At 52.9% G+C, this 25,794-nt stretch overlaps 1 protein-coding gene across 1 annotated transcript in view; it reads right to left on the bottom strand.

Moving 5' to 3' along the window:
- Positions 1-25,794, bottom strand: part of LOC122391014 (14-3-3 protein epsilon-like) — a 55,372-nt gene that overhangs the window by 7,554 nt on the left and 22,024 nt on the right. The window contains exon 4 of the mRNA XM_043384535.1: positions 23,975-24,112. Within this exon, the coding sequence (XP_043240470.1) occupies positions 23,975-24,112 (138 nt within the window). The remainder of the gene's footprint in view (positions 1-23,974; positions 24,113-25,794) is intronic.

The following is a 25,794-nucleotide window of genomic DNA, read 5'->3' as shown; positions in this document are numbered from 1 at the left end:
GCGGCTGTATATACTGACCAGTCAGCTCTGTGGGTGGCTGTACTGACCGGGTCAGCTCTGTGAGCGGCTGTACTGACCGGTCAGCTCTGTGAGCGGCTGGACTAGTGACCGGCCAGCTCTATGAGCGGCTGGACCAGTGACCGGTCAGCTCTGTGAGCGGCTGGACCAGTGACCGGCCAGCTCTATGAGCGGCTGGACCAGTGACCGGTCAGCTCTGTGAGCGGCTGGACCAGTGACCGGCCAGCTCTATGAGCGGCTGGACCAGTGACCGGTCAGCTCTGTGAGCGGCTGGACTAGTGACCGGTCAGCTCTGTGAGCGGCTGTACTGACCAGTGACCGGTCTCAGCTCTGTGAGCGGCTGTACTGACCAGTGACCGGTCACTCAGCTCTGTGAGCGGCTGTACATACGTACTGACCGGTCAGCTCTGTGAGCGGCTGGACTAGTGACCGGTCAGCTCTGTGAGCGGCTGGTCCGCCGTCAGGAGCCGCCCGACCGGTCAGAGCGGCCGCCGGAAAACAGTCAGGCTCGCTTGGGCTTCCCTAATTTCACCGGCTGTCCTTCCTGGACCCGGTACGTACCCAGTCATGACCTTGTCGTCACATCAGCCATAATGCCAGCTCAACTTCCCTCCGCTTTTCACTTCTAGCTAGAAAACAATGGCCGATTGACATCCACTTAACTTTCCTCAATATTTACCAGTTCTTATCATCCAAACAACACGAACACTGTCGCCTAGTCTTTCCGCAATTCTCGGAACGCCCGGGCGGCCTCTCTGACGTAGTTGGCACAAGCCATCAATTTCCAGAAACGTCTCACGCAACTCGAGAAAACCACGCCTGGAGACCTGTCCCGGAGAGACTGGCAGCCGTCACCGAGCCGGGTCGGCCTGACACACGGCGCGGAAGTCGACTCCCGTCATCACGACTGGCGAGATATCGCCACGCTGATCAGCGATCAGTGTGTGACACGAGCAGCTCTAATCCCGGACCAGGTCATGAGGCAATGTTCGGCGAGCCCCGGGTCACGCCTACCCTGCTGCCGGGCGGGTCGGGGCCGCTGAGGGCCGTGGTCTGCTGCTGAGAGAGGAGGAAGGTCGGCGCTGGGGTCGGCAAGACCGGGCTCAGGACAGTGTGAGTGTCGCCAACACACATGGCCAAGTCTTTACCGCTCACGTGCAAGGCCACGTTCACGGAGCTGATACAGACGGCTCAGCGGTCAGTAGCGGCGATGACGTCTGAGCTCGGTTCAGCGCCGCTCCCCGCCGGCCTGTCAGAGCCGGCCCCGCGCGGCGCAGCTCAGGGCAGACAGGCCGCTCCCCCGCCGACCGACCCCTCACCGACACTTCCCCGGGCGCACACTCACGCCACGCGCACGCTGCCCTTTCCGCGCCGTCCGCGGTCACCGCCCGCCGCCGTGCGTCACCCGACACCTTCAAACCCACGGCGGACGTCGAGTTTCGACAAAAATCACAAACCGTCACCGGGTGCGAGGCGGCGGCGTCCCTCCCCTCCCCACGGGGCGCTACGCATCTGACACATGCGTAATACGCAAAAGGGCAACGTAATACGCCGACGATCACAGTTCCTGGCCTGGCCTAATCTGGCCTAATCTTTCCTGGCCTTTCAAATCGACGTTAGCTGAAGCTCAGGATCGGTTCATTCCGATGAGAAGTATGGGTGCAATGAAATCTCCAAAACCTTTATGGTTTAACCATGAAGTGCAACACAATTTTGCTGAAAAGAAAAATGCATTTTATATCTTTAAAACAACTCCCTCGGCTAACAATAAGAGTAGCTACTTTGCAGCTCGAAAGAGATTTAAGAGAGTTATTCGGAAAGCTAAGCGAGCGGCGGAGATAAGATTGGCAGAAGAATGTAAAGGAGACCTAAAAAAGTTCTTCAGTTTTTATAAATTTAACAGAAATGATCCGCGAATCGGGACAATTGAAAAGAATGGAGAAGTGTACCGTGATGATGTTCTGAAAGCCAAGGCTTTCAATGAGAAATTTTCATCGGTATTCACGGACGAAGATCTCATAAACATTCCAAAGATAAAAAGTAATGGAAATGCACACGGGAAATTGGACACTATTACTCTAAACGTCGATGACGTGTTAAAACAATTGCTTAGTGTCAAAGAAAATAAGGCATGTGGACCTGATAATATTCATGCCAGAATTATTAAAGAAGCAGCAAAAGAACTAGCACTGCCACTACAAATTATATTTGAACACTCTTTAAAGGTTGGGGTCATCCCTAACGGCTGGAAGTGTGCAAATGTAGTACCAATATTTAAAGGAGGGGATAAAACAAGAATAGGTAATTATAGGCCAGTAAGTTTAATTAACTTCTATAGTGTGTAAAGTATTGGAGAAAATAATTAAACACCACATTGTAATTTACTTAGAGCAAGAAGACCTATTGTTGCCTTCTCAGCATGGATTTAGGACTGGACGCTCATGCTTAACAAATTTAATAGAGTTCCTTGAGTTTGCTACAGATCATTTAGATAAAGGCAATAATATATCTGTCATATATTTAGATTTTTGTAAAGCCTTTGATAAAGTTCCGCATAGAAGACTGTTAGTTTCGCTCGAAAATCATGGGTTGGGTGGTTCTATCCTTCGATGGATAGAGACTTGGTTGCTGGGTCGAAGACAAAGAGTGGTGCTAAATGGTCAACAAGCTGCTTGGGTTGAAGTTAAAAGTGGCGTTCCACAAGGCACAGTTCTTGCTCCTTTATTGTTTATTATTTTTATAAACCAGATAGATTGTAATCTTACAAGCAAACTGTGGAAATTTGCTGATGACATTAAACTTGCAAAAGTAATCAAATCAGCTGATGACAAGGCACTGCTCCAAGCAGATTTAAATGCCCTTTCCAAGTGGACGGAAGAATGGCAGATGGAGTTTAACATTAATAAGTGCAAAGTTCTCAACTTAGGGGCGAAAGAATGCTACACGTATAATCTAAATGGAAATATCTTACAAGTCGTCCATGAGGAAAAATATTTGGGTGTTTTGATAACGGATGATTTGAAATTTAGTCACCATTGCAAGGAAGCACGAAAGAAAGCTCTGAAAATGTTGGGGGCAATACAAAGAAATGTTCGTTACAAAAGCAAAGATGTAATGAAAAGGCTCTACTGTGCATTCATACGAACACATTTGGAATATTGCAGGCAAGCGTGTTACTCTTCCTTCAAAAAAGATGAAAGATCGTTAGAAAGAATCCAAAGAAGAGCAACTAAGATGATAATTGGCTTAGAGAAAAAGAGTAATAAAGAAATACTGATTTCGATAAATATGTTTTCTCTGCATTATCGCAGAATTAGAGGCGATTTAATTGAACTTTTTAAGATATACGCTGGACTAGATAAATTAAATTTCACAAATATGTTTACAATTAATTCGAATCAAACTAGAGGTCATAGTTGTAAATTAGTTAAAAAGTCAGCGAGAACAGCACTACGGCAATCATTTTTTACACACAGAGTAATTGACCTGTGGAATAATCTGCCATCCTGGGTCATTGCAAGTAATTCACTTAACGAGTTTAAACATTCTATTGACCTTTACTTCATAGAGCGTGGTACCATTTTTGACACAATTGACGATTAGATAAAATTGAAATGATATGGTGTCCGTTGTGCATATGATCTGAAATATGTACCTGTGAATGATACTGATGTGAAAGGAGATGAAGTCATGACGTTCTTACCATGACGCTAGTGTTCTTGTTTTGATGTATCATATGTTGCAGCCATGTTGGGCACCAGTGGCCTGTTGTTGCAATCAATATATGTTATGTTATGTTATGTAATCATCGGCTCAAACTTGCCGAAAAGAGGTCACCTCTCGTCAGCTGAGTCGCGTGACCCGTCGGCCGCGCTGCTGTCAGCAGGTGGGACAGCGCCATCCGTCATGACCGGCTGTCAGGAGGGCGGTTTTTTAGATCATCGTCCACTAGCTGTCAGACCGGCCGCCGCTTATACAATCCGATATGGTTCGACTTGGTCGGACAGTGGTATCTGCTGCCTCCGCCGTCCCAGCTACTCCCAGTCGTCCCAGTGCAGCCGTCTTAAAGTCCTCTTGGAGCAGCTCAGTGGCCGCGCAGACTGCTGTTAGGAGATACTGAGGTGCAGCTAAAGACGAATTGTCAAGTGTAATAAAATTATGAGTCAAAATCATGGCATCGTTGGGTCAGCCGGGATAAACACTGACTACAGCACCACAATAACATAATGACACCATATAACGAGCCTAATGGAACTCATAAAAGCCACAAATCAACCCAGAAATAATGCTACAATTCAGGCAATCTTATCGCTCCCTTATCAGAACACATTCCATTAGAACCAAACAAGCTGCAAATCATCATCCACCTGAGCTCGACGCATCATATACAAAGGACAAACCATCCCGACTACGTCAACGTTCCACAGTTCAGAGCTGTGACCGGGGCGGTGTTTGGGTTCACCTGATGCACCCCTGCCGGAGGTTCGGCTGCCGCCTCCCCACCCTCCCCTTCCCCGGGCCAGCTGACGGATCCGGGAGTGGCCGCGCTCGGCCTGCTCAGCACCTCAGAGCGCTTCTCAGAGCTGCGCCTCAATCAGGCCAGTCAGCCATACAGCCGGGATAAAGTTCACCCAGCTTCCCGGTACGGAGCGGGGTTAAGCGACTGGCCGTGTCCCGACTTTCAGCGAGGAATCCATGGGTGACCTTTATAACCCTCGGTCCATTATGGCACGACTTTCAGAGGCGGCAGGTGAAAATTCGCCACACCGGCGAGTTCCGGCCCTACCTGATAACAGTCGACGCCCGATCCTCCATCCAGCCCCCTAGTGAGATGGCCAACTGACCAGTTTACCGCCGGTAGTGCCAGCGATGTGTCATGGGAAGCAGGAAAGGACTGGTGTTTCTGGATTATTCCACACCAAGGAAGTGAGTAAATCACCACCAAATCACGCTGCAAAGGAAGAAAAGCTGCTTTAGCCAGTAAAGCTGCTTACCATGTAGCTCATTTAACCCTCGCCCATGTAGGGGGGGGGGGTTGGTGCAACCCCCCCCCCCCTGAGGGTTTTCTTAGTTACACGCCGAACCGTTTCAGATAGCCTGCTCAAATTTTCAGTACCCTATGGGGCATCCTTTGCGCAACTTTTGGTATTTTTTTTGTCAAGGTCATGTCAGGTCACGGAGTTATGACGTCATAAAGGGAACAACCTCCGGCCAGATTTACGCTAAATTGGAGATTGCTTCACATTGGTATAAATGCCGACTGACCTGACACACTGATGGATTGTTTTAGAATCATAACTGGATGATTTGACATTGGCACAATGTCCGTTGACCTTTTCAAGGTTACTAAAGGTCAAGGTCAGGTCAGTGACCTCGGTTGACCTGTAATGACTTCTTGCACTTGTATGCCTTTTCGGGGTATTTTGATGCCCTGAATTCGAATTTGATATCCATTTCAGGCATCGTCGGTTGTTTCTTGTAGTTCATTTTGGGTCAGGGTCAGGTCAGTGACGTCACACGCCTGACGTGACCCAATGCACAAATGACCTTGCAGACTTCCGATGCTCCCAACGCATCATTTTTAGAGTTATGACATCGAAATACACACCAAACGATAGAGAATTGATCAAGGATCACGATAGTGAAGGTTTCAAGTCGATATCTCTTACCGTTTTGCCGCATTCGGCGCGGAAATCTGAAAAAGTTAGATTTTTCCGAAAATTTGACCTTTGACCGGTCGTAAGTAGGTCAATTGTTGACCTAGGACCAAAAAATATACCACCAATCGCGAGATCTCGTTGAGAGCAATCCGTTGGTCTTTTCCGCTAAGCTCTACGACGCTCCGTTTTCAAACGCCAGGGGGGGTCGCACCAACCCCCCCCCCCCTGCATGGGCGAAGGTGGCAAAACACCGTTTACGGGCGAGGGTTAAGGAATTGGGTTCAGAGCAGAGCCCAACTGTAAAGAGTTTATAGCAGAAGCGTGCTGTATCAAACACCTCCCAGCGACCCATCGCCACCCAACCACCTAGAGCCAGCACTGTCGCAGAGTTCGAGCTTGGAGCGCAGTCGGTCTTTGGCCCCAGAGGCTGCTAATTTGGTAAATGTCACGGTCGTTCCGATCAGAAAGAAAGGTTGATGGGTACTTGTGATACAAGGACGCGTAGTGCGCCGAGTGTGCGATGGTAAAGAGCGACGTCCTGTGGGCCTGCCGTGCCTCTGCCGAGGGGCTCTGCAGGGATATCACAACAAACCAGGCGCACCGCGCACTACCTCATGGCGAGCATTTTTGAACCACTCCGCCAGTCACCACAAACAACATTGGTCACAAAGACTCAGAAAAATCGGCGGAGCGCAATTTCCAGTGAAAGTCGGGCCTCTAATCCTCGACCTGAATGAAGGCTTGTCACGACTGTTCGCCCACACGACAGTCCCGACAAAACTGTCCATATCTGAGGCCGGTAACTTGCGTCATGGCGGCACAACGCTGTGCCTGCAATGGCTTCCGTTGCCACCCAGCAACGGACGGCGCTGAGCCGAGTAGAGCCGAGCCGAGCCGAGTCGAGCTGGACACGCCGTGAAACAAGAGGACGTCTCTGCTGTGTATGTCAGCGCGCGGCGAAACGCCGCCCTGTCAGCCCGTATCGTGTCCGAAATGTCACGGTTGTTGTTGTTGTTGTTGTTTGTCCTCTCGGCGTCTAGCGACGCGAAGCCTCGCGGCTTAGCATCCCTCTGCGCGCGGCCGCCACGGCCGCGATGTAGCTTGTGCTCCTTGTAGTCTCTCTGGTTGGGGCGTGTATGCTTCCCGTCAGGCGGAACCGAAGCCCCATCTGCGCTGGGCACCGCAACAGAATGTGATCTGGGGTGTCGGCTTCCTCCTTACAGAGTGGGCAGAGGGCTCCGCCGCATGCTCGTTCATTGCAGGCGTCGCACTGCCGTGTGGGGCTCTTGCCGATGCGATGTAGGTATTGTTGCGACCCTGACCAGTGTCCGGCTCTCAGCTGGTGGACGTCGATAGCCGTCAGACGGTCCAGGCCAGACACTGTGGGTGGGCGCGTTGTCCCCATCAGGGTTCGGAACCAGCCTGGGGGTCGCTGCTCTCGTGTGCGAGCGTCCGCCGCTCGCGCCGCTGCTCTATGCACTGTGCGCATGTCCACCGGTACCTGCTCTTGGGGGAGAGATGCCGCCTCCTAGGCTAGGCTGTCGGCCATCTCATTCCCAGGCAGCCCGCAGTGGGACGGGACCCATTGTAGGCGCACTTGCCGCTCTCCATTGTCGGACACCCGGGCCAGAGCGTCCCAGACAGCTCGGTTCAGCTGCGTCCTTTGCTCGGCCGGGCCACTCCGTAGGGCAGATAGAGCTGCTTGCGAGTCGGTACACAGTATGATGGGGTCCTCCTCATGATCAGTGTGGTTGCCGATGTAGTTTAGTGTCTCGCGGAGTGCCACCATCTCCGCTCGGTAACTCGAGCAGAGCTTGCCCGCTGGTGCGCGGAGCTCGTGGCTCTCCCCGTCTGGCCACTCGATATAGCCGCCCGCTCCACCGTCCAGCACTCCTCCCGTGGCGGATCCGTCCGTCCAGGCCCAGGTCGCGCACTGGGGGAGGGACGCCAGGTGCAGGGCGGCCGCCTGTCGGCGGGTCTCCGCGGACGCTCCGGAGGGGGGTGTGGCTCCTATCCCCAGGTCAAAGACCACCGGGGGGGCCTCTTCCCACGGGGCGACGCTGGGCGGCAGCACCGGCTCGATCGGGGCCACGACACCTGCCATGTGCCAGGCCTCCAGACCCACCGTGCGCCAGCCCGTCACCGCCTTCAACCGTGGGTTGACGGTCGCGTCCGCTACTCGGCGTAGTGGGTCCTCTTCTGGGAGGGCTCTTGCCTTCGCGAGGAATCGCGCCGCCAGGGTGGTTTTCCGGGCCGTCACCGGAGCCAGTCCTGCCTCCGCCATCAGGGCTTCGGTGGGGGTTGAGCGCGTGCAGCCCGTTATGACGCGGGCGGCCTCCCTCATCTCCCTCTCCAGTACTTCCACGTGGGAGGGGGACGCGGCCGGTAGCCACGCTGCGGCGGCGTGCTCCAGCGCGCCTCTGACGTAGCCGTTGGCCACGATGCGGAGTTGCCGCTCTTCCAGCCCCCAGTCCCTGCCCGTCAGTCTCCTGAGGTGTTGCAGTCTCGGTCGGGTTCTCTGTCGCATCCTCTTGCAGTGCGGGCCGAAGTGGAGGAGGCGATCCAGCGTTACTCCGAGCAGGTTGAGAGTCTCGCGGGCCTCAACTCTCGCTCCAGCCACCCTGATGGACAGGTCCACTGCGTCCTTCGGCCACTGCGAGAGCACCAGGACCTGGGTTTTCTCTCCCGAGACGACCATCTTTGATGTCCTGGCCCATCTTGTCAGCGTGTCAGCGGCTTGCTGGGCTCGGTGTCTGGCCGTCTCGATACTCGCACCCGCGCACAGGGTTGCAGTGTCGTCGGCGTACATGTACGGTGTACATCCTTGGATGGCCTTGAGGGAGTGTGCGAGGGGTGCCGCCCACAACAAGAACAAGAGCGGGGACAGGACGCTACCTTGCGGTAGGCCCGCCCGAAACACCCGTTCGCCACTCTTCGCTCCGTTCACCTCGACGGCGACTTGCCGGTCTCGGAGCCACTGCCACGTCCACTGCACCATGCAGCGCGGGAGTCCCAGCTCTAGCAGTCTCAGACGTAGGAGGCGATGGTCCACCACGTCATAGGCGCGCGCGAAGTCATACGCGACCAGCACGTACTTCTGGGCGGTGGTGCCTTCTGGTGGGTCTGCACGTCTGGACTTGGGCCGATTCCATCCGTCTTGCACCTGCTGGACGAGCCTGGCGATGCTATCCTCGACCGATCGGCCAGCCCTGAAGCCGACCTGCTCCGGTGGGACCAGTCCGCGGGACTCGGCCAGGAAGGTGAGACGTCGCTTGATGAGTCGCTCAGCCAGCTTGCCGACGTGCGAGGTCAGAGCGATGGGGCGGTAGCTCGCGGTGAGTCGCTTGTCCTTCCCCGCCTTGGGGATGGGGACCACCGTCGCTTGTCGCCACTGCCTGGGGACCTCTGCGGTCCGCCACGACATGTTGATGATGGTCAGCAGGACCTTGCGAGCCACCGGTCCTAGATGTCGGAGCATCTCGTTCGAGATGCCGTCTGGTCCGGGGGCCTTCTTGAGCTGGAGTCCGCTGAGCTCTCTGACCAGGTCCTGCAGGCTGAAGGGACCGCATGCTCCTTCTCGTCGATCGCCGCACCCGCGGCAGGAGCGGTGCTCTTTCCGAAGCTGCCTCTTGGTATCGCGGTCCAGCTTCGGTATGCGCATGTAGCAAGGCTACATCTTGGGACGTCTTAACATTTTTTCAGATCGGGACCCAGCCGCCCGCCATACTCCCCTCCCCATACTCAGCAGCAGCAGTCATCATACCGTGGCACACTGGTCACAAGCCTTCCATCCCAACACCTCATCCCCACCAGTGTCAGCGCCGGCGGGACAGAGAGCCGGTTGGCCGCCGCCGCCGTAGCGTCAGCAAATTCTCGTCTAGAACGGACTACCGTCCTCAGTAACCCCGCAGGATGAGCGACAGAGGCACCTCACAGCCCCGAATGAGCTGCTGTGGCGTAATGACCACAGTCCGCTGTCATCGCCACATGCCTGCCCTCACTGCGACTCATCCACAACTGAGTCAGCAACGGCCGGCCGCCGTCGCCGCAGATTCAGCAGCTTTATCCGAGCCGAGTGACTGTCTCCAACGACCCAGGGGCGGAGCCGCGAGGGTACGTCATCAACCCCTCCCCGAAGAGCCCCAAATGGTCACCAGGGGACAGCACAGGATCGAGGTCGCAAAATCCATCAGCAATGGAAGGGGACGTTGAAAACATGCAAGTAAAAGGTTACAACCAACACTGGACGTCAAATCGTAGCTAATATACAAGAGAACTTCAAGAAACCAGTAAAATTTCAAGACATAAATTGCATCCCAGACGGTACCCTGGGAGCGGACCAATCAGAGAAGAGTTGGTAATGACGCATCAGAGCGGCGGAGGAGCGCTCGCCACCGGAGGCGGACAGACAGATCCCTGGGGGACTCCGGCCGAGTGACACACGCCCGATCCCACCATGTAAGTTCCCTGAGATTATCCTGGCGGCTGGGTGGGGTAAATTAAACGGGGTTTAAGAAATTTATATTATGAATTAACCACGTAACGAATACAGCTAAATATCAATACCGTACAGGCTGGACGCAGGTTACCAAAGCTGTTTTTAGGAATATTGTGTGTGGATTTTGCCTGATTGGTTATTATTCGGCAAATGCGTCGTAACTTGGGAAATGATTTAATCTATGGAAGAAGCTACTACGGAAAAGGCAGAACTTTTCGTTAGGAATCAGAACCTCAGTGGGTTGGCGAGAAAACTGGCACATACAGCGTAGATAATATTCTGTTTCCAATGATTGAAACTGGCTTAGTTTCCGGAACGCGTAATATGATAAGATCTGTTTAGCTTTGTTGGTTAGGAAATCTTCGAATGATTAAATGTTATGCAACAATTAGCAAACCAGAGTAGGATATCAGTTGTAAAGGAAAATGCTCACTATTGACTTATCGTCGTTGGCGGAGAAACGTACCATTTCTTTTCTGTTATATTGTTAACGTTTGCTCGCTTTGCTTTGCTTCACAAATATATCAATCTGTTATTTTCACAAAGAGTCTTGAGGGAAATTTCGGGAAAGGGTAGGAAGTTATCAGTACGAAATGAAGGGACGGAAAGAGAGGGAGAACACGAGGGTAAATCGGGACGATCGGGACAGGGGAGAATTATGGGCGACAGCAGAGAAAGACGGTAGCTGCGAACACTGACTCATCCGCGCACTGGTCGGAGGCTGAGGAGCTGGCCCGGAGGGGTTCCAGAAAGGTGAGTGATTTTCTTTCATTGTAATGTTACGGTGTTCCGGAATCAGTAGAAGGTCTTCTGTAAATTCTCCGAAGGTCTTCCAAGTACATAGATATCAGGATAGGATCCGGGAAGTATGATTAAAGATATTAGGATGTACATCCGTTCGTTTGTTTATGGGATCAACGACTAAAATATGCCCTGCATTCCTTCCATTCGCTCATCCTAAGCCCCGACGAGTTACTGGTGATCAGTTCTTGTCGTACCCCGTCCAAACGCTCATCCTACGCCCCGACGAGTTACTGGTGATCAGTTCTTGTCGTACCCCGTCCAAACGCTCATCCTAAGCCCCGACGAGTTACTGGTGATCAGTTCTTGTCGTACCCGTCCAAACGCTCATCCTACGCCCCGACGAGTTACTGGTGATCAGTTCTTGTCGTACCCGTCCATTCGCTCATCCTAAGCCCCGACGAGTTACTGGTGATCAGTTCTTGTCGTACCCCGTCCATTCGCTCATCCTAAGCCCCGACGAGTTACTGGTGATCAGTTCTTGTCGTGCCCCGTCCATTCGCTCATCCTACGCCCCGACGAGTTACTGGTGATCAGTTCTTGTCGTAACCCGTCCATGCGTCCAACCTAGCCCCGGTGAGTTACTGGTGATCAGTTCTCGCCGTACCCTGTCCGAAGGTGAGCCCCAATCTAGACCCCCGGTACTAAATATATTATCCATCAGTCTTCCCATTAATAGTCGTTGATTTCCGTTGAATAAGGAAAGTATGGGTTCAGTAAGATCAAGATAGGAATGATAACGCGCAGCTGAACTTGTGAGTGCTCGCCTTGACCGAGCCGTATTTTGTGAGCTAAGAACGTTAGTTGTTTAGAATGAGATAATTGAGGATATAATTTTACGAAGTAATTTCCGTGAACGGTTAAAGAGCGCCAGGTGTTGCTTTGAGCAGGGTTAAAGTAGGATGTTAGCCTTGTCGGGAAATGATTACTCAGTTAAACCGTTGTTTTATGCTATTACGATCATACAGTGGACGTGAGGAAAGGGATACGAGTGCAAAGTAGGAATAGGGCAGGTAGTACGAGGCGAGATGTTATTGACGCGATGGGTAGGAATTCCTCGGGAAATGTAAGGGAGTCGAGAGTAGGTTGAGGCGGGAAGTTTTCTTTTTTTTTTTATCGTACGGGCAATTGTTTTTTTTTCGAGGTTACACGGCTTGTGTGCCCGGCTTCTATGTCGATATTTCTACCAAGGCTTTTGTACAGTTGAGTGCGTACAGCGAGAGGTCTGTATTGTCAGGGCGGTGTCAACAATGTCTGCACGTCTTATTTCGACCGAGAGTAGGGGCCGTAGCGTAGTGTCGTGAGGTAGTGACGTCGGTAGGTTTGTCAGTAGGTGGAAAGGTGGATTGAGTTGGAGTTGCAGGGTAAGCAAACGAAGTATTGAGAGGTATGTAGGTAGTTCCGATAATTTTGGTAGTCAAGGTAGTTGAGCCCCTGTAAAAGTTAGTGAGGCCGGTAAGTCGTAGCCAGCGGGGTACGCAGCATTAAGTCCTCGGAGTCGACGGGCTCCCCCGTAAAAGTTAGGCCGAGATGTGGTGACGTCGAGTGACGTGGTACAGGGTATGTTGTTGTGTTAGTGGTGACTCGGCAGGCCGACGGGCCCTAAATTGAGGAAGGCCCGGGATGGGACAGCAGGGTAGCCTCCGGTGAGTTTTTATTTAGCTTCTTTGTTAGATGGCGGATAGCAGACACAAGACGACACTTAAGACCCTGTTAGCGAGAATGTATGCAGTTTAATGGACATTTATCCAGCTTGGGAGTCAATCTTTCATTTGGTCACCGGCACTACTGGAGGGAGACTTTCGGGGGTAGCACAAACGAAACTAGAATGGGAGACGTGAAAGGGCATAATGAATGGGGACGAATGAATCTTAGGTTAAGGACCAGTAAGAGGTGTGCTAAACTCAGCCGGATTGATCGTATGAAATGACACTCGAGGGCATAAGGAAATTAAGCATAAACAGGACATTCAACCTCGCAAAGCCGATTCAATGTACCAGAATGACCAGCCTCAAATAACATAAAGCATCGACTTTCACCCGATGCAATATTGTCTGCAAGGGAGGACTTTCATCACTTTCTATCTTTTCTCGATCTTTGTTCTTCCTCTATTATATCTTCTCATTTCCCTCTTTGACCGTCTATCGAGGGAGTACTGACGGAAGGTGGCGGTTTTCTTCATTTCTAACTATAATTTCATACTTCAACTTCACTTTTCCACTTTTCCCACTTTCCTATCAGCCCTCCCGCGCTACAATATTTGGCGCCCAACGTGGGGCTTTGGGCTTTCTGGTCATTGTCTTAGTTGGTAGATTGGCGCAAGCCGCACGGACCCATACAAAATAGGAAGTTATATGTTAAGTTGGTAGGGAGGATGGTTAGGTGAAGTAGGACGTTTCCCTCTCACGTGTGTCGAGGGCATAAGTAGGATTCGCTTTGCAAGCAGAACTCGTTGTTTTATGTTGTTGTAGAAGGGTTTGCCGTAGGAGTTATTATGTTGGGTATAAAGAGGGATTCGGTTGGCACTGAGCAATTGAGCATTGGAAGGGAATATTTTGGGTTGGGGCACCCAGCCGCCATCAATTCCTCCCCGTCCGTTTCCGTTAGTTGTCGTTGGCCGGGGTTCCCGGGGTTCTCCAGAAGAAAATTGTTTGAGCTTAATTGAATTCGAAGATAGTTTGAGAACTGATTGATGAGACGGGGCTGCCCAAGAAGGCACGGCATATGACTTGTTGAAAGGATTAACTTGTACGAACAGAACTTTGGAAGTTAATATGTTTAGAAAGGGAAGACGGTTGTAGCAAGAGCATCATGACGTATTTTATATACGTTCGGCTGGTCGGGTTAGAAATTTCTCGTTTTAAGCAGTGGAGTTAGACGGGCAAGATGTAATAGCGCAATGTCAAGTGGAGCGGAAAGTCGGATTTCTGAAGGATCATCTGCTAGTGCGAATCGATTTAGACAGTACGGGCTTTTGGGATTAATGTTGGGCACGCGGTATCCATAATTTTTTTTTCTTATTGTAAGGGATGCGTTCATTGAGATGCGTTCGTTAATTCATTGCCGAGGACACTTCTGGAGCGATTCGAAAGATGGAGAGGAGTTGGTTAAAAGGGAGAGGAAGTGTCGAGCTGCTTTAGGGAGACCAATGAACCGCTATGGAGGAAACGCTTAAACCATTCAAAGGGAACGGGAGGCTTCTGGAGTTGTGAGAAGAGTTGGTTGAAACGAGCATGAAGGTTGAGAAGAGAGTATGTGACAATGGCAAAAGAATTGAGAAATTCAGATGGGCAAAGTCAAGCTTTTAGATGAGCAGGAATTTGAGGAAGACAATGGAGGACTTCAACGACCATGAAAACCCGGATATCGATCATCAGACATGCAGAACTATCAGCTTCAGTATTAGTTTAAACAGTTGGATTTTTTTTTAACAGGCAGGATCGGAAAAGGAACAAGGTGCTATCTCTAGGAATGGTTGGCTTGATGTGCATCGAGGACCTGACGTCGTCCTCTCTAACCCGACCAGTTAAGCTTCTTTGATAAGTGCAAGGGTTTGGGATGTAAAGTAAGGGAAATGCCATTTTCTCTATACTCATCTTTAGGGGAAAGTTTTGTAGGACGAAAGTAAATGGCGAGACAGTAGATACTGCAGGAATTCCTATAGGAGATAGGTAAATCATCTTTGGAAGGCGGGGAGCGTGGACAAATGGAGCAAACCGTACCAGCGTCATCACACGTGGGAACGGGAAGAACGATGTGGAAAGCAGGATCGAACGGTTAACGGAGAAACTGGAGCAGATGAATGAAGCGAAGAAGAATGATCATGACAAGCTGCAGGAGCTGCGAACAACCGAGGAAGCGGTGCGCCGGGATATTGAAGAGATCAAAAGACAAGTTGAAGAATTGATGGTCACTATGTAAAGGGAAGGAGATGTGAAGTAGATGAAGGAAGAAAAAGGAATTTAAATGTTATGGGCAGTCACGGGGAAAACCAGTAAATCGTCTATTCAAGAACCTTGTTGAGCAAGGAATTGCCTGGCGGGGGTTGCGGGCCTTACCCCAAATGGTCCGGTTCCGTACTCTGGTCCGGAACTGTCAATTGCCACATCCCAATTACTCAGTCAATATTTCCCTCGTGTTAACTACAACTACTGCAAGTATCCTCTCCCTCCGAACCCGGACAAAATCCTTTCTGTGCCTATGATCGTATTCCTTGATCGCATATATCCCACCTGGCTATAATCCGTCCCAAGTTAGGTAGAGGAGCAGAATGAGATGGCATTATGGATCCTTCACTTGGAAATTCCTACATGTCCTTAAAGCTATTCGTTCCTTCCCAGTCCCCCGGCGAAGGTCGTGTTATTTATCCTAGTCCTACCTTATGTAAAGTAATTGAAGCGGCTGTCCCCGACCCAACCCCAAGGCCGCAATGCTAACCCACACCCACCACCCACCCCACGTATCTGCACGAGCCAGCCGCTGCGCTGAACGACTTCTGCTGCATGGCCCGACCCAGTGGCCGTCTGGGAGGCTGGAGGCTGGCTGCCCCGCCTATATCGTCGGCGCTGACCTCTGCCGAGCCCGCTGCTGGCACGTCGCCCTCTGCAGCGCAGGAGGCGAGCGCTAGCTACGGCACGACCGTTCGAGCTGGTGAACGCCTTGCTTCACTGCTTCGTCATGCTTCCGACTGTTCCGAGCTGGGTTTCGTGCTGGTAGACAACCCTGCTTCGCTGTTGCTGCTTCTGCTGCTCGAGCTGGTGGACGACCTTGCTACGCTTCTGCTTCTTCTGCTGGACCCGGATGGTCACGCTGACGCCGCCTTCGCTCTCATTAACGGCTTACAACGGTGTAGTCTCTTGGCGGTCGTCACGGGCTGACGCACGACACCGGTTCTTCGCTTTAACAGTATCGGTCTCAAATCGTGTGGAGCTGATGAACGACCTCACTTGGCCTACTTCGACGGCATCCACTTCTGTGACGCCATAGGCCAAAGGTTGATGGTCAAACCCAGCTACAACTTCAATATCAACAGCACCGACGCCTGCAACCGGTCTTCAGTCGAACCATCTCTCGATCGACTCGGGAACCGAGCCGACACCGATGAGCGCAGATGTCTGGAAGACGCAGGCGAGTGTATGTTTGCGATGCTGAAGTAAGGGAAATTTTCAACTTGCTTTAAACACTGTTGAACTGTCGTAATGTTGTAACTGTGATAGAACTGTTGACAGCTTGGACGGGTTTTGGAAGTTGCTTTAAAAGGGGTTGATTCAGGGGAAGGTTTCTTTGATTGCAAGCTGCGAGGACGCAGCTTAGTCAGGAAGAGTTTGAAGATGTAGCAAGGCTACATCTTGGGACGTCTTAACATTTTTCAGATCGGGACCCAGCCGCCCGCCATACTCCCCTCCCCATACTCAGCAGCAGCAGTCATCATACCGTGGCACACTGGTCACAAGCCTTCCATCCCAACACCTCATCCCCACCAGTGTCAGCGCCGGCGGGACAGAGAGCCGGTTGGCCGCCGCCGCCGTAGCGTCAGCAAATTCTCGTCTAGAACGGACTACCGTCCTCAGTAACCCCGCAGGATGAGCGACAGAGGCACCTCACAGCCCCGAATGAGCTGCTGTGGCGTAATGACCACAGTCCGCTGTCATCGCCACATGCCTGCCCTCACTGCGACTCATCCACAACTGAGTCAGCAACGGCCGGCCGCCGTCGCCGCAGATTCAGCAGCTTTATCCGAGCCGAGTGACTGTCTCCAACGACCCAGGGGCGGAGCCGCGAGGGTACGTCATCAACCCCTCCCCGAAGAGCCCCAAATGGTCACCAGGGGACAGCACAGGATCGAGGTCGCAAAATCCATCAGCAATGGAAGGGGACGTTGAAAACATGCAAGTAAAAGGTTACAACCAACACTGGACGTCAAATCGTAGCTAATATACAAGAGAACTTCAAGAAACCAGTAAAATTTCAAGACATAAATTGCATCCCAGACGGTACCCTGGGAGCGGACCAATCAGAGAAGAGTTGGTAATGACGCATCAGAGCGGCGGAGGAGTGCTCGCCGCCGGAGGCTGACAGACAGATCCCTGGGGGACTCCGGCCGAGTGACACACGCCCGATCCCACCATGTAAGTTCCCTGAGATTATCCTGGCGGCTGGGTGGGGTAAATTAAACGGGGTTTAAGAAATTTATATTATGAATTAACCACGTAACGAATACAGCTAAATATCAATACCGTACAGGCTGGACGCAGGTTACCAAAGCTGTTTTTAGGAATATTGTGTGTGGATTTTGCCTGATTGGTTATTATTCGGCAAATGCGTCGTAACTTGGGAAATGATTTAATCTATGGAAGAAGCTACTACGGAAAAGGCAGAACTTTTCGTTAGGAATCAGAACCTCAGTGGGTTGGCGAGAAAACTGGCACATACAGCGTAGATAATATTCTGTTTCCAATGATTGAAACTGGCTTAGTTTCCGGAACGCGTAATATGATAAGATCTGTTTAGCTTTGTTGGTTAGGAAATCTTCGAATGATTAAATGTTATGCAACAATTAGCAAACCAGAGTAGGATATCAGTTGTAAAGGAAAATGCTCACTATTGACTTATCGTCGTTGGCGGAGAAACGTACCATTTCTTTTCTGTTATATTGTTAACGTTTGCTCGCTTTGCTTTGCTTCACAAATATATCAATCTGTTATTTTCACAAAGAGTCTTGAGGGAAATTTCGGGAAAGGGTAGGAAGTTATCAGTACGAAATGAAGGGACGGAAAGAGAGGGAGAACACGAGGGTAAATCGGGACGATCGGGACAGGGGAGAATTATGGGCGACAGCAGAGAAAGACGGTAGCTGCGAACACTGACTCATCCGCGCACTGGTCGGAGGCTGAGGAGCTGGCCCGGAGGGGTTCCAGAAAGGTGAGTGATTTTCTTTCATTGTAATGTTACGGTGTTCCGGAATCAGTAGAAGGTCTTCTGTAAATTCTCCGAAGGTCTTCCAAGTACATAGATATCAGGATAGGATCCGGGAAGTATGATTAAAGATATTAGGATGTACATCCGTTCGTTTGTTTATGGGATCAACGACTAAAATATGCCCTGCATTCCTTCCATTCGCTCATCCTAAGCCCCGACGAGTTACTGGTGATCAGTTCTTGTCGTACCCCGTCCAAACGCTCATCCTACGCCCCGACGAGTTACTGGTGATCAGTTCTTGTCGTACCCCGTCCAAACGCTCATCCTAAGCCCCGACGAGTTACTGGTGATCAGTTCTTGTCGTACCCGTCCAAACGCTCATCCTACGCCCCGACGAGTTACTGGTGATCAGTTCTTGTCGTACCCGTCCATTCGCTCATCCTAAGCCCCGACGAGTTACTGGTGATCAGTTCTTGTCGTACCCGTCCAAACGCTCATCCTACGCCCCGACGAGTTACTGGTGATCAGTTCTTGTCGTACCCGTCCATTCGCTCATCCTAAGCCCCGACGAGTTACTGGTGATCAGTTCTTGTCGTACCCCGTCCATTCGCTCATCCTAAGCCCCGACGAGTTACTGGTGATCAGTTCTTGTCGTGCCCCGTCCATTCGCTCATCCTACGCCCCGACGAGTTACTGGTGATCAGTTCTTGTCGTAACCCGTCCATGCGTCCAACCTAGCCCCGGTGAGTTACTGGTGATCAGTTCTCGCCGTACCCTGTCCGAAGGTGAGCCCCAATCTAGACCCCCGGTACTAAATATATTATCCATCAGTCTTCCCATTAATAGTCGTTGATTTCCGTTGAATAAGGAAAGTATGGGTTCAGTAAGATCAAGATAGGAATGATAACGCGCAGCTGAACTTGTGAGTGCTCGCCTTGACCGAGCCGTATTTTGTGAGCTAAGAACGTTAGTTGTTTAGAATGAGATAATTGAGGATATAATTTTACGAAGTAATTTCCGTGAACGGTTAAAGAGCGCCAGGTGTTGCTTTGAGCAGGGTTAAAGTAGGATGTTAGCCTTGTCGGGAAATGATTACTCAGTTAAACCGTTGTTTTATGCTATTACGATCATACAGTGGACGTGAGGAAAGGGATACGAGTGCGAAGTAGGAATAGGGCAGGTAGTCCGAGGCGATGTGTTGTTGATGCGATGGGTAGGAATTCCTCGGGAAATGTAAGGGAGTCGAGAGTAGGTTGAGGCGGGAAGTTTCTTTTTTTTTGTTATCGTACGGGCAATTGTTTTTTTTTTGAGGTTAGACGGCTTGTGTGCCCGGCTTCTATGTCGATATTTCTACCAACATGGCTTTTGTACAGTTGAGTGCGTACAGCGAGAGGTCTGTATTGTCAGGGCGGTGTCAACAATGTCTGCACGTCTTATTTCGACCGAGAGTAGGGGCCGTAGCGTAGTGTCGTGAGGTAGTGACGTCGGTAGGTTTGTCAGTAGGTGGAAAGGTGGATTGAGTTGGAGTTGCAGGGTAAGCAAACGAAGTATTGAGAGGTATGTAGGTAGTTCCGATAATTTTGGTAGTCAAGGTAGTTGAGCCCCTGTAAAAGTTAGTGAGGCCGGTAAGTCGTAGCCAGCGGGGTACGCAGCGTTAAGTCCTCGGAGTCGACGGGCTCCCCCGTAAAAGTTAGGCCGAGATGTGGTGACGTCGAGTGACGTGGTACAGGGTATGTTGTTGTGTTAGTGGTGACTCGGCAGGCCGACGGGCCCTAAATTGAGGAAGGCCCGGGATGGGACAGCAGGGTAGCCTCCGGTGAGTTTTTATTTAGCTTCTTTGTTAGATGGCGGATAGCAGACAGAAGACGACACTTAAGACCCTGTTAGCGAGAATGTATGCAGTTTAATGGACATTTATCCAGCTTGGGAGTCAATCTTTCATTTGGTCACCGGCACTACTGGAGGGAGACTTTCGGGGGTAGCACAAACGAAACTAGAATGGGAGACGTGAAAGGGCATAATGAATGGGGACGAATGAATCTTAGGTTAAGGACCAGTAAGAGGTGTGCTAAACTCAGCCGGATTGATCGTATGAAATGACACTCGAGGGCATAAGGAAATTAAGCATAAACAGGACATTCAACCTCGCAAAGCCGATTCAATGTACCAGAATGACCAGCCTCAAATAACATAAAGCATCGACTTTCACCAGATGCAATATTGTCTGCAAGGGAGGACTTTCATCACTTTCTATCTTTTCTCGATCTTTGTTCTTCCTCTATTATATCTTCTCATTTTCCTCTTTGACCGTCTATCGAGGGAGTACTGACGAAAGGTGGCGGTTTTCTTCATTTCTAACTACAATTTCACCCTTCAACTTCACTTTTCCACTTTTCCCACTTTCCTATCAGCCCTCCCGCGCTACACGCACCTGCTTCGAGACCCTCGCATACTCTTGGACGAAGGCCTCTGCCTTATCGCGGTCAGTTACGATGAGGCGGTCTCCCTTCAGCATCGCTTGGCCGTCCCTGGGCTCATCGTCACAACATCGCTCCCACTTCTTCAGCGTCTTGTGGACCCTGCCGACGTTGGCTGGCCTGTTCAAGGTGGTGGAGACGAAGTCCTTGAAGTGTGCGATGGTGGCCTTCTTCTCCAGTTCGGCCGCGCGTCGCTTGGCCGCGATCCAGCGCTCCCGGGACGGTGTGTCACCATCGCGCAGGGCCGCGCGCGCCGCGCGCCGTTCTATGATCGCCTCCTGGAGGTCGGGGTCCAAGGCCCACGGGCGAGGATCCGCCCTGGCGCCTCGCGGGATGTGGCGCACTGCAGCCCGTTGCAGCGCCGACTCGAACCGGTCCGCCAATACCTGAGTCGTCAGGTCCGGCTCCAGTTCGGCCAGCGACTGCTCGCAGTCGGCCGCGAACGCCTGCCACTCCGCCTTATGGAACGCCCACTTGGTCTTGCGGACCCTCCTGGGGGGCGCCGTCTCGGACCTCACCTCCACCACCATGGGAAGGTGGTCGCTCCCAAGGTCAGGGCCGAGAGACCACACTGCCCTGCGGGCCAGGGGGGCACTGCACGCGGCGAGGTCTGGGGCCGTCTGAGCACCTGATCGGTAGCTCGCGAAGGTGGGTTCTCCGCTGTTGAGCGGGACCCATCCCTCCGCTTCCATCCAGTCAGCCATCCTCTCCCCCACCGCGTCGGCCGCTTCGCAGGCCCTGTCCCAGCTGGGGTGATGGCCGTTGATGTCGCCGATGATGATGGTCTTGTTGTTGTTGGGGAGGCATCGCGGGTCGAAGCGGTCCTCACGGTCGTCACCCGTCGCCCGGATGGGCGGTCTGTAGATGTTGAGCACATCCAGTGTCTGCGGTCCTAGCAGACGGACTCCACAGAGCTCCGTGGTGTCGTCCGCTGCCGCCAGGTACCGGTCGGAGAGAGGTGAGAAGTGCAGTCCAGCTCGGACATACACTGCGACGTCTCCTCCCTTCGCCGACACCGCGCCGGTCTGTCTTCCGCGCGCCCTGCGCACTACGACGGGGGGCTGGAACCCTGGTATGCTCGGCACCGCCTTCGGCAGCTGAGCCTCTTGAATGGCCGCCACATCTGCTTTAATCGCGGAAAGCCAGCCTCCCAGTTCTTGCACCTTGGTGCGCAAACCTTCGGCATTCCATGAGACAAGCGTCACGTGGCTTCTCCTGGCCCGATTCTTGCGGTAGCGGCGATTCTTGAGGCGGCGCCTACTGCCAGTCCCCACCCCGTCGGTGCTCCCTCCTCCGGCGACGGAGGGGGGCGCGGCCGGCGCGCTAATCACTCAGCGGGCCGGGGCCGCGCTGCGAGCGCGGCTCCCAGGCCCGCGGGGGCATTGAGCGCTGCCCAGGCGACGGACGACCCTCGGCGAGGAAGAGTCGGTAGATGGAGTACGTGCCACCACGGCAGCGGCCGCGCGCAGAGGAAGAGAGGCAAGTTGAGTCCGTTTGGCGTTCCGTCCACGGCTGTCCACCGCAGACGGCGGTCGCAGGCGACCACACCCCCCACCACTTGAAGGCGGACTCGTCCAGGGGGCAAAAAAGAGGTGAGCTGAGGTCACGGTCGGCGACGCTGCGGCACGGCGCGTGGGTTCTCGGACAGCGGCCCCTGGGGCTGGCGGAGGGGATGGGTCACTGCCCAATACCTGAGGCCGAGTCAGATACACGCCATGTGAGAAGGTGGGGCACCCCGGGATATGACTGCAGACACACAGTCCAACCTGTGGCCGGCGCGGTACTTACTAGTGTGAGAAGGTGGGGCACCCCGGGATATGACTGCAGACACACAGTCCAAGCTGTGGCTGGTTCAACACACACCGTGTGGGAAGGTGGGGCGTCCCCGTGAGACACTCGGTGAAACTGAAAACATAGCTGTGGCTGAGCTATGGGCCCGATAGAAAGGGAAAGGACCATTGGTCCGGGAGGTGAGGAGAGGGAACAAAGAGAGGAGTTCGCGTGGAGTGTGGAGTCTAAACGTTGGTGGCGGAATAATCCCGCATTCAGACATCTTTAGGGCAGACATAGCGTAACTATTTACAAAAAATAAGTTTGTTATTGGGATAGCTATACAGATCCGACATCAGCTGACTTTCAACTCAAAACTGCAATCGATACAGTATAACTATGTGCCAATCTCCATATCATACACCCGCCCTCTCCCCGGTTGGTGTGGGACGATCAGTACCGTTAGCTCTGATCGGAGGGGCTCCTCCCTCCCTCCCGTCGGCCCTGTTCAAACTCCGGGAGCAGAGCCGCAGTGGATCAAGGACAACTCGGCAAGGGTGGCGCCCGGGCCAGGAGAGGAGAGGTCACTGATGAGATCACGCCCATCACTGCAGCGGGCCGCTCAGAACAGCGAGAGCCGGTCACAGGCCGCCTTACGGGGCCGCTGGAGGGTATGAGCAGCGCGTCCGCCCAGCACGGGGCACTGTCAGTCAGCCCGGCCACCGCTGTGGCGGCACAGCGCATCCGCCGACCCGACCCGTCAATGGTACAGCAGTGAGTGGCCAGATATCCCAACCTTCTCCGAACACTCACCAGGTCAGCTTTATGAGCCATAAATTGGCGTGTCTGCCTCCTTAACTAAGTGGACAACCTTGATCTGCTGTCCGCATAACACTGAGACAAGGTTGACCACTACTACTAAACAGCTTTACTCGCTCCATAAAGTCGAGCAGCGTAACGAGGAGGACAAGTTTCTTGTCGGATGTAGGGCTATTCGTGAAAGTGCTCCCTACCACGGTGACAAGTGGCGCTTGAGAAGTTTGTGCATTTGATAAGAGTAACGACAGCAGTCAGTCGGAACGTGTCCGGCCATATAAGGCGAACAGACATTCTCGTCAAACATGGGACGGCGTTACCGGTCCGGTTCGTCCCCCTTGCTACCTGAAACGCACAAGCACGGTGTGTCTCAGGCTATATCTTGCCGAACACAATGGTGTCTCCTTGTTAGCAAATGAGGTGTATGTGTGGTAATACACTTCCTGCATTTTCGAGGTGACAAAGTCTTCTCACGCTACCCGCTTGTATGCCTCCTTCATTTCGCCAGTACCTACTACAATTCAATGGATGGGATGTTTGGGTGACAGCTCTCCCTGTACCCCCTTTATCCCTCAGTAGGTATCTAACCAGAGCCCTCAGACATCTCACCGGATGGGATGTGTGGGCGGCAGTGGGTCCCCCAGTATCTCACCCCGTACCCTCCCCAGTATCTCACCGGATGGGGTGTGTCGCCGGCAGCCGTTCCTATATCTCCACGCCCCGCCCCCCAGTATCTCTCTAGTCTCAGTATCTCACCGGATGGGGTGTGTGGCCGGCAGCCGTTCCTATATCTCCACGCCCCGCCCCCCAGTATCTCTCTAGTCCCAGTATCTCACCGGATGGGGTGTGTGGGCGGCAGTGGGTCCCCCAGTATCTCTCTAGTCCCAGCATCTCACCGGATGGGGTGTGTGGGCGGCAGTGGGTCCCCCAGTATCTCTCTAGTCCCAGTATCTCACCGGATGGGGTGTGTGGGCGGCAGTGGGTCCCCCAGTATCTCTCTAGTCCCAGCATCTCACCGGATGGGGTGTGTGGGCGGCAGCTCTGTCATGGCGATGTCCGTGGCCGCCTTGTAGGCCAGCAGGGAGTTCTCGGCGGCGTCTTTGCGCTCGTTTCCGGTGGCGAACTCGGCCAGGTACCTGTGGTAGTCGCCCTTCCTGCGCACGCAAACATAAACACGCCCCGTCAGAGCAGGCAGCCAAGTGACACGACCGAACCCGACTCCTTGTCAGCCGGCGATCCGTAAAAACCGACCGGCAAAAACCCACAAGCACGCCACACGGGGCCATGGATCCATTCCTGTCGACATAAAAACGGTTTGTACATGCCGCAGAGCGGCGCTGGGCACACGGGGGGGGGGGGGGGGTAAACAATGGCGCGGCTGTCGGCTCGGGAGCCGCGGAGCTCAGTCACGGCACACGGGTACGGGCACGGCACTAAGGCGGAGGGCACTGGGACGGCAAAAAGGCACCAGCAAACACTGCCACTGTGGTCCGCAGACGAACTGCTGGCGCCAAGGGAACAGACGTTTTTACAATTCGGGTGTGAATGAGAGGACTGTTTGAACGTTAAGCGGACACAGGTTCATTGGGTGATCGAAAATAGCACTAACAAAGCGCAATATCAAAAATACAAATCCCTACCATAAACATCTTCCAATCAACTCCCAATATGCCATCAATCCCAAGCCCTACAGCCCCCTTCCGTGTCCGCCCGCGACCCGTCCTGTCACATTCGGTCGCTGACGCCCCTGTCCCTCTTTGGCGACCCCCGTTCGCCGCCTCGTCCCACTATGGTGATCCCTGGCCGCCGCCCCTGTCCCTCTACGGCGAGCTCCCCGTCCACCTCTCCCCGCGGTGGGCGCCGCCCGGTCCACGATGACTGGGCACCGCCGCTGAAACTGATAGATGACAGTCGGAACAGTCGGCCGGGCGGGCCGGTGGAACGGGCACAGGTGCGCCGCGCGCCCCCTCTGTGAGAGGGCGGGACGATACTGGGGTGCACGGCTATCGTCATCATCAGCTCGGGCAGGTGGGGGAGCAGCCCGTCATTTCTACAGCCAACAGGGAGCACCTCGATACTGGACCGGGCGTGTTACAGAGTGGTAACAGACACAGAGTTCCGTGAGGGGGACTCCTGCAGCTCCGCTGTCCGGCGTCAGAAAACGGCTCTGCTGGCGGAATACCCGCACTTGGGGCAAACTGCGTCAGAAGTGGGGAATCACGGGCATTGAACACCGGCCGGCGGACCGTTCGACACTAATTAAAAACAATAATTTAAGGAAAACGGCTTGACGAAGGTAGAAGACCCAGAGTGTCGTATAAATGAGCTGACGTACAGTCGGAAAATGGCACTGCTTACATAAAATGTCGGAGAGACAAAACCGGTTGGAGTTTCCCGATATTGTGAGGGTACGGGGTGTGATAATAGCACAGGAACCGCTAGTCAGTTCCCATGCAATACAATGACCATGTATGCCACAACAAATAACCTATTGTTCTTGCTCGGACATCCCTTGTTTGCGTGCATACGGTGATCACAATGCACCATCGAGCAGCATACCACATGACAACAATATCCATGTCATAAGCCTTATTTGGTAGCATTTGCAAACATTATGTACACAGCGCCATTCTGTATGAATATAAAGTTCACACAGTGGGTACTAATTAGCGCCTCTGAAATAGCATTATATTGGACAGGCCTATATGATGCGACGTCTAAGCCCGAAAACCTTTACCGCAAGTGATATATGTCCCAAGTGGTGGCGCCCACCATTTCTAGCAGAGCGGCAGTACCCAGCTGCGTACTGTCGCCTCTGTTAGAAATGGCAGCAGGA

This window comes from Amphibalanus amphitrite, unplaced genomic scaffold (genome assembly GCF_019059575.1).
Source record: "Amphibalanus amphitrite isolate SeventyFive unplaced genomic scaffold, NRLGWU_Aamphi_draft 000021F_arrow, whole genome shotgun sequence".
Classification (NCBI taxonomy): domain Eukaryota; kingdom Metazoa; phylum Arthropoda; class Thecostraca; order Balanomorpha; family Balanidae; genus Amphibalanus; species Amphibalanus amphitrite.
The sequence above is the reverse complement of the archived record's forward strand: the minus strand, read 5'-3'. Positions and strand labels throughout refer to the sequence as shown.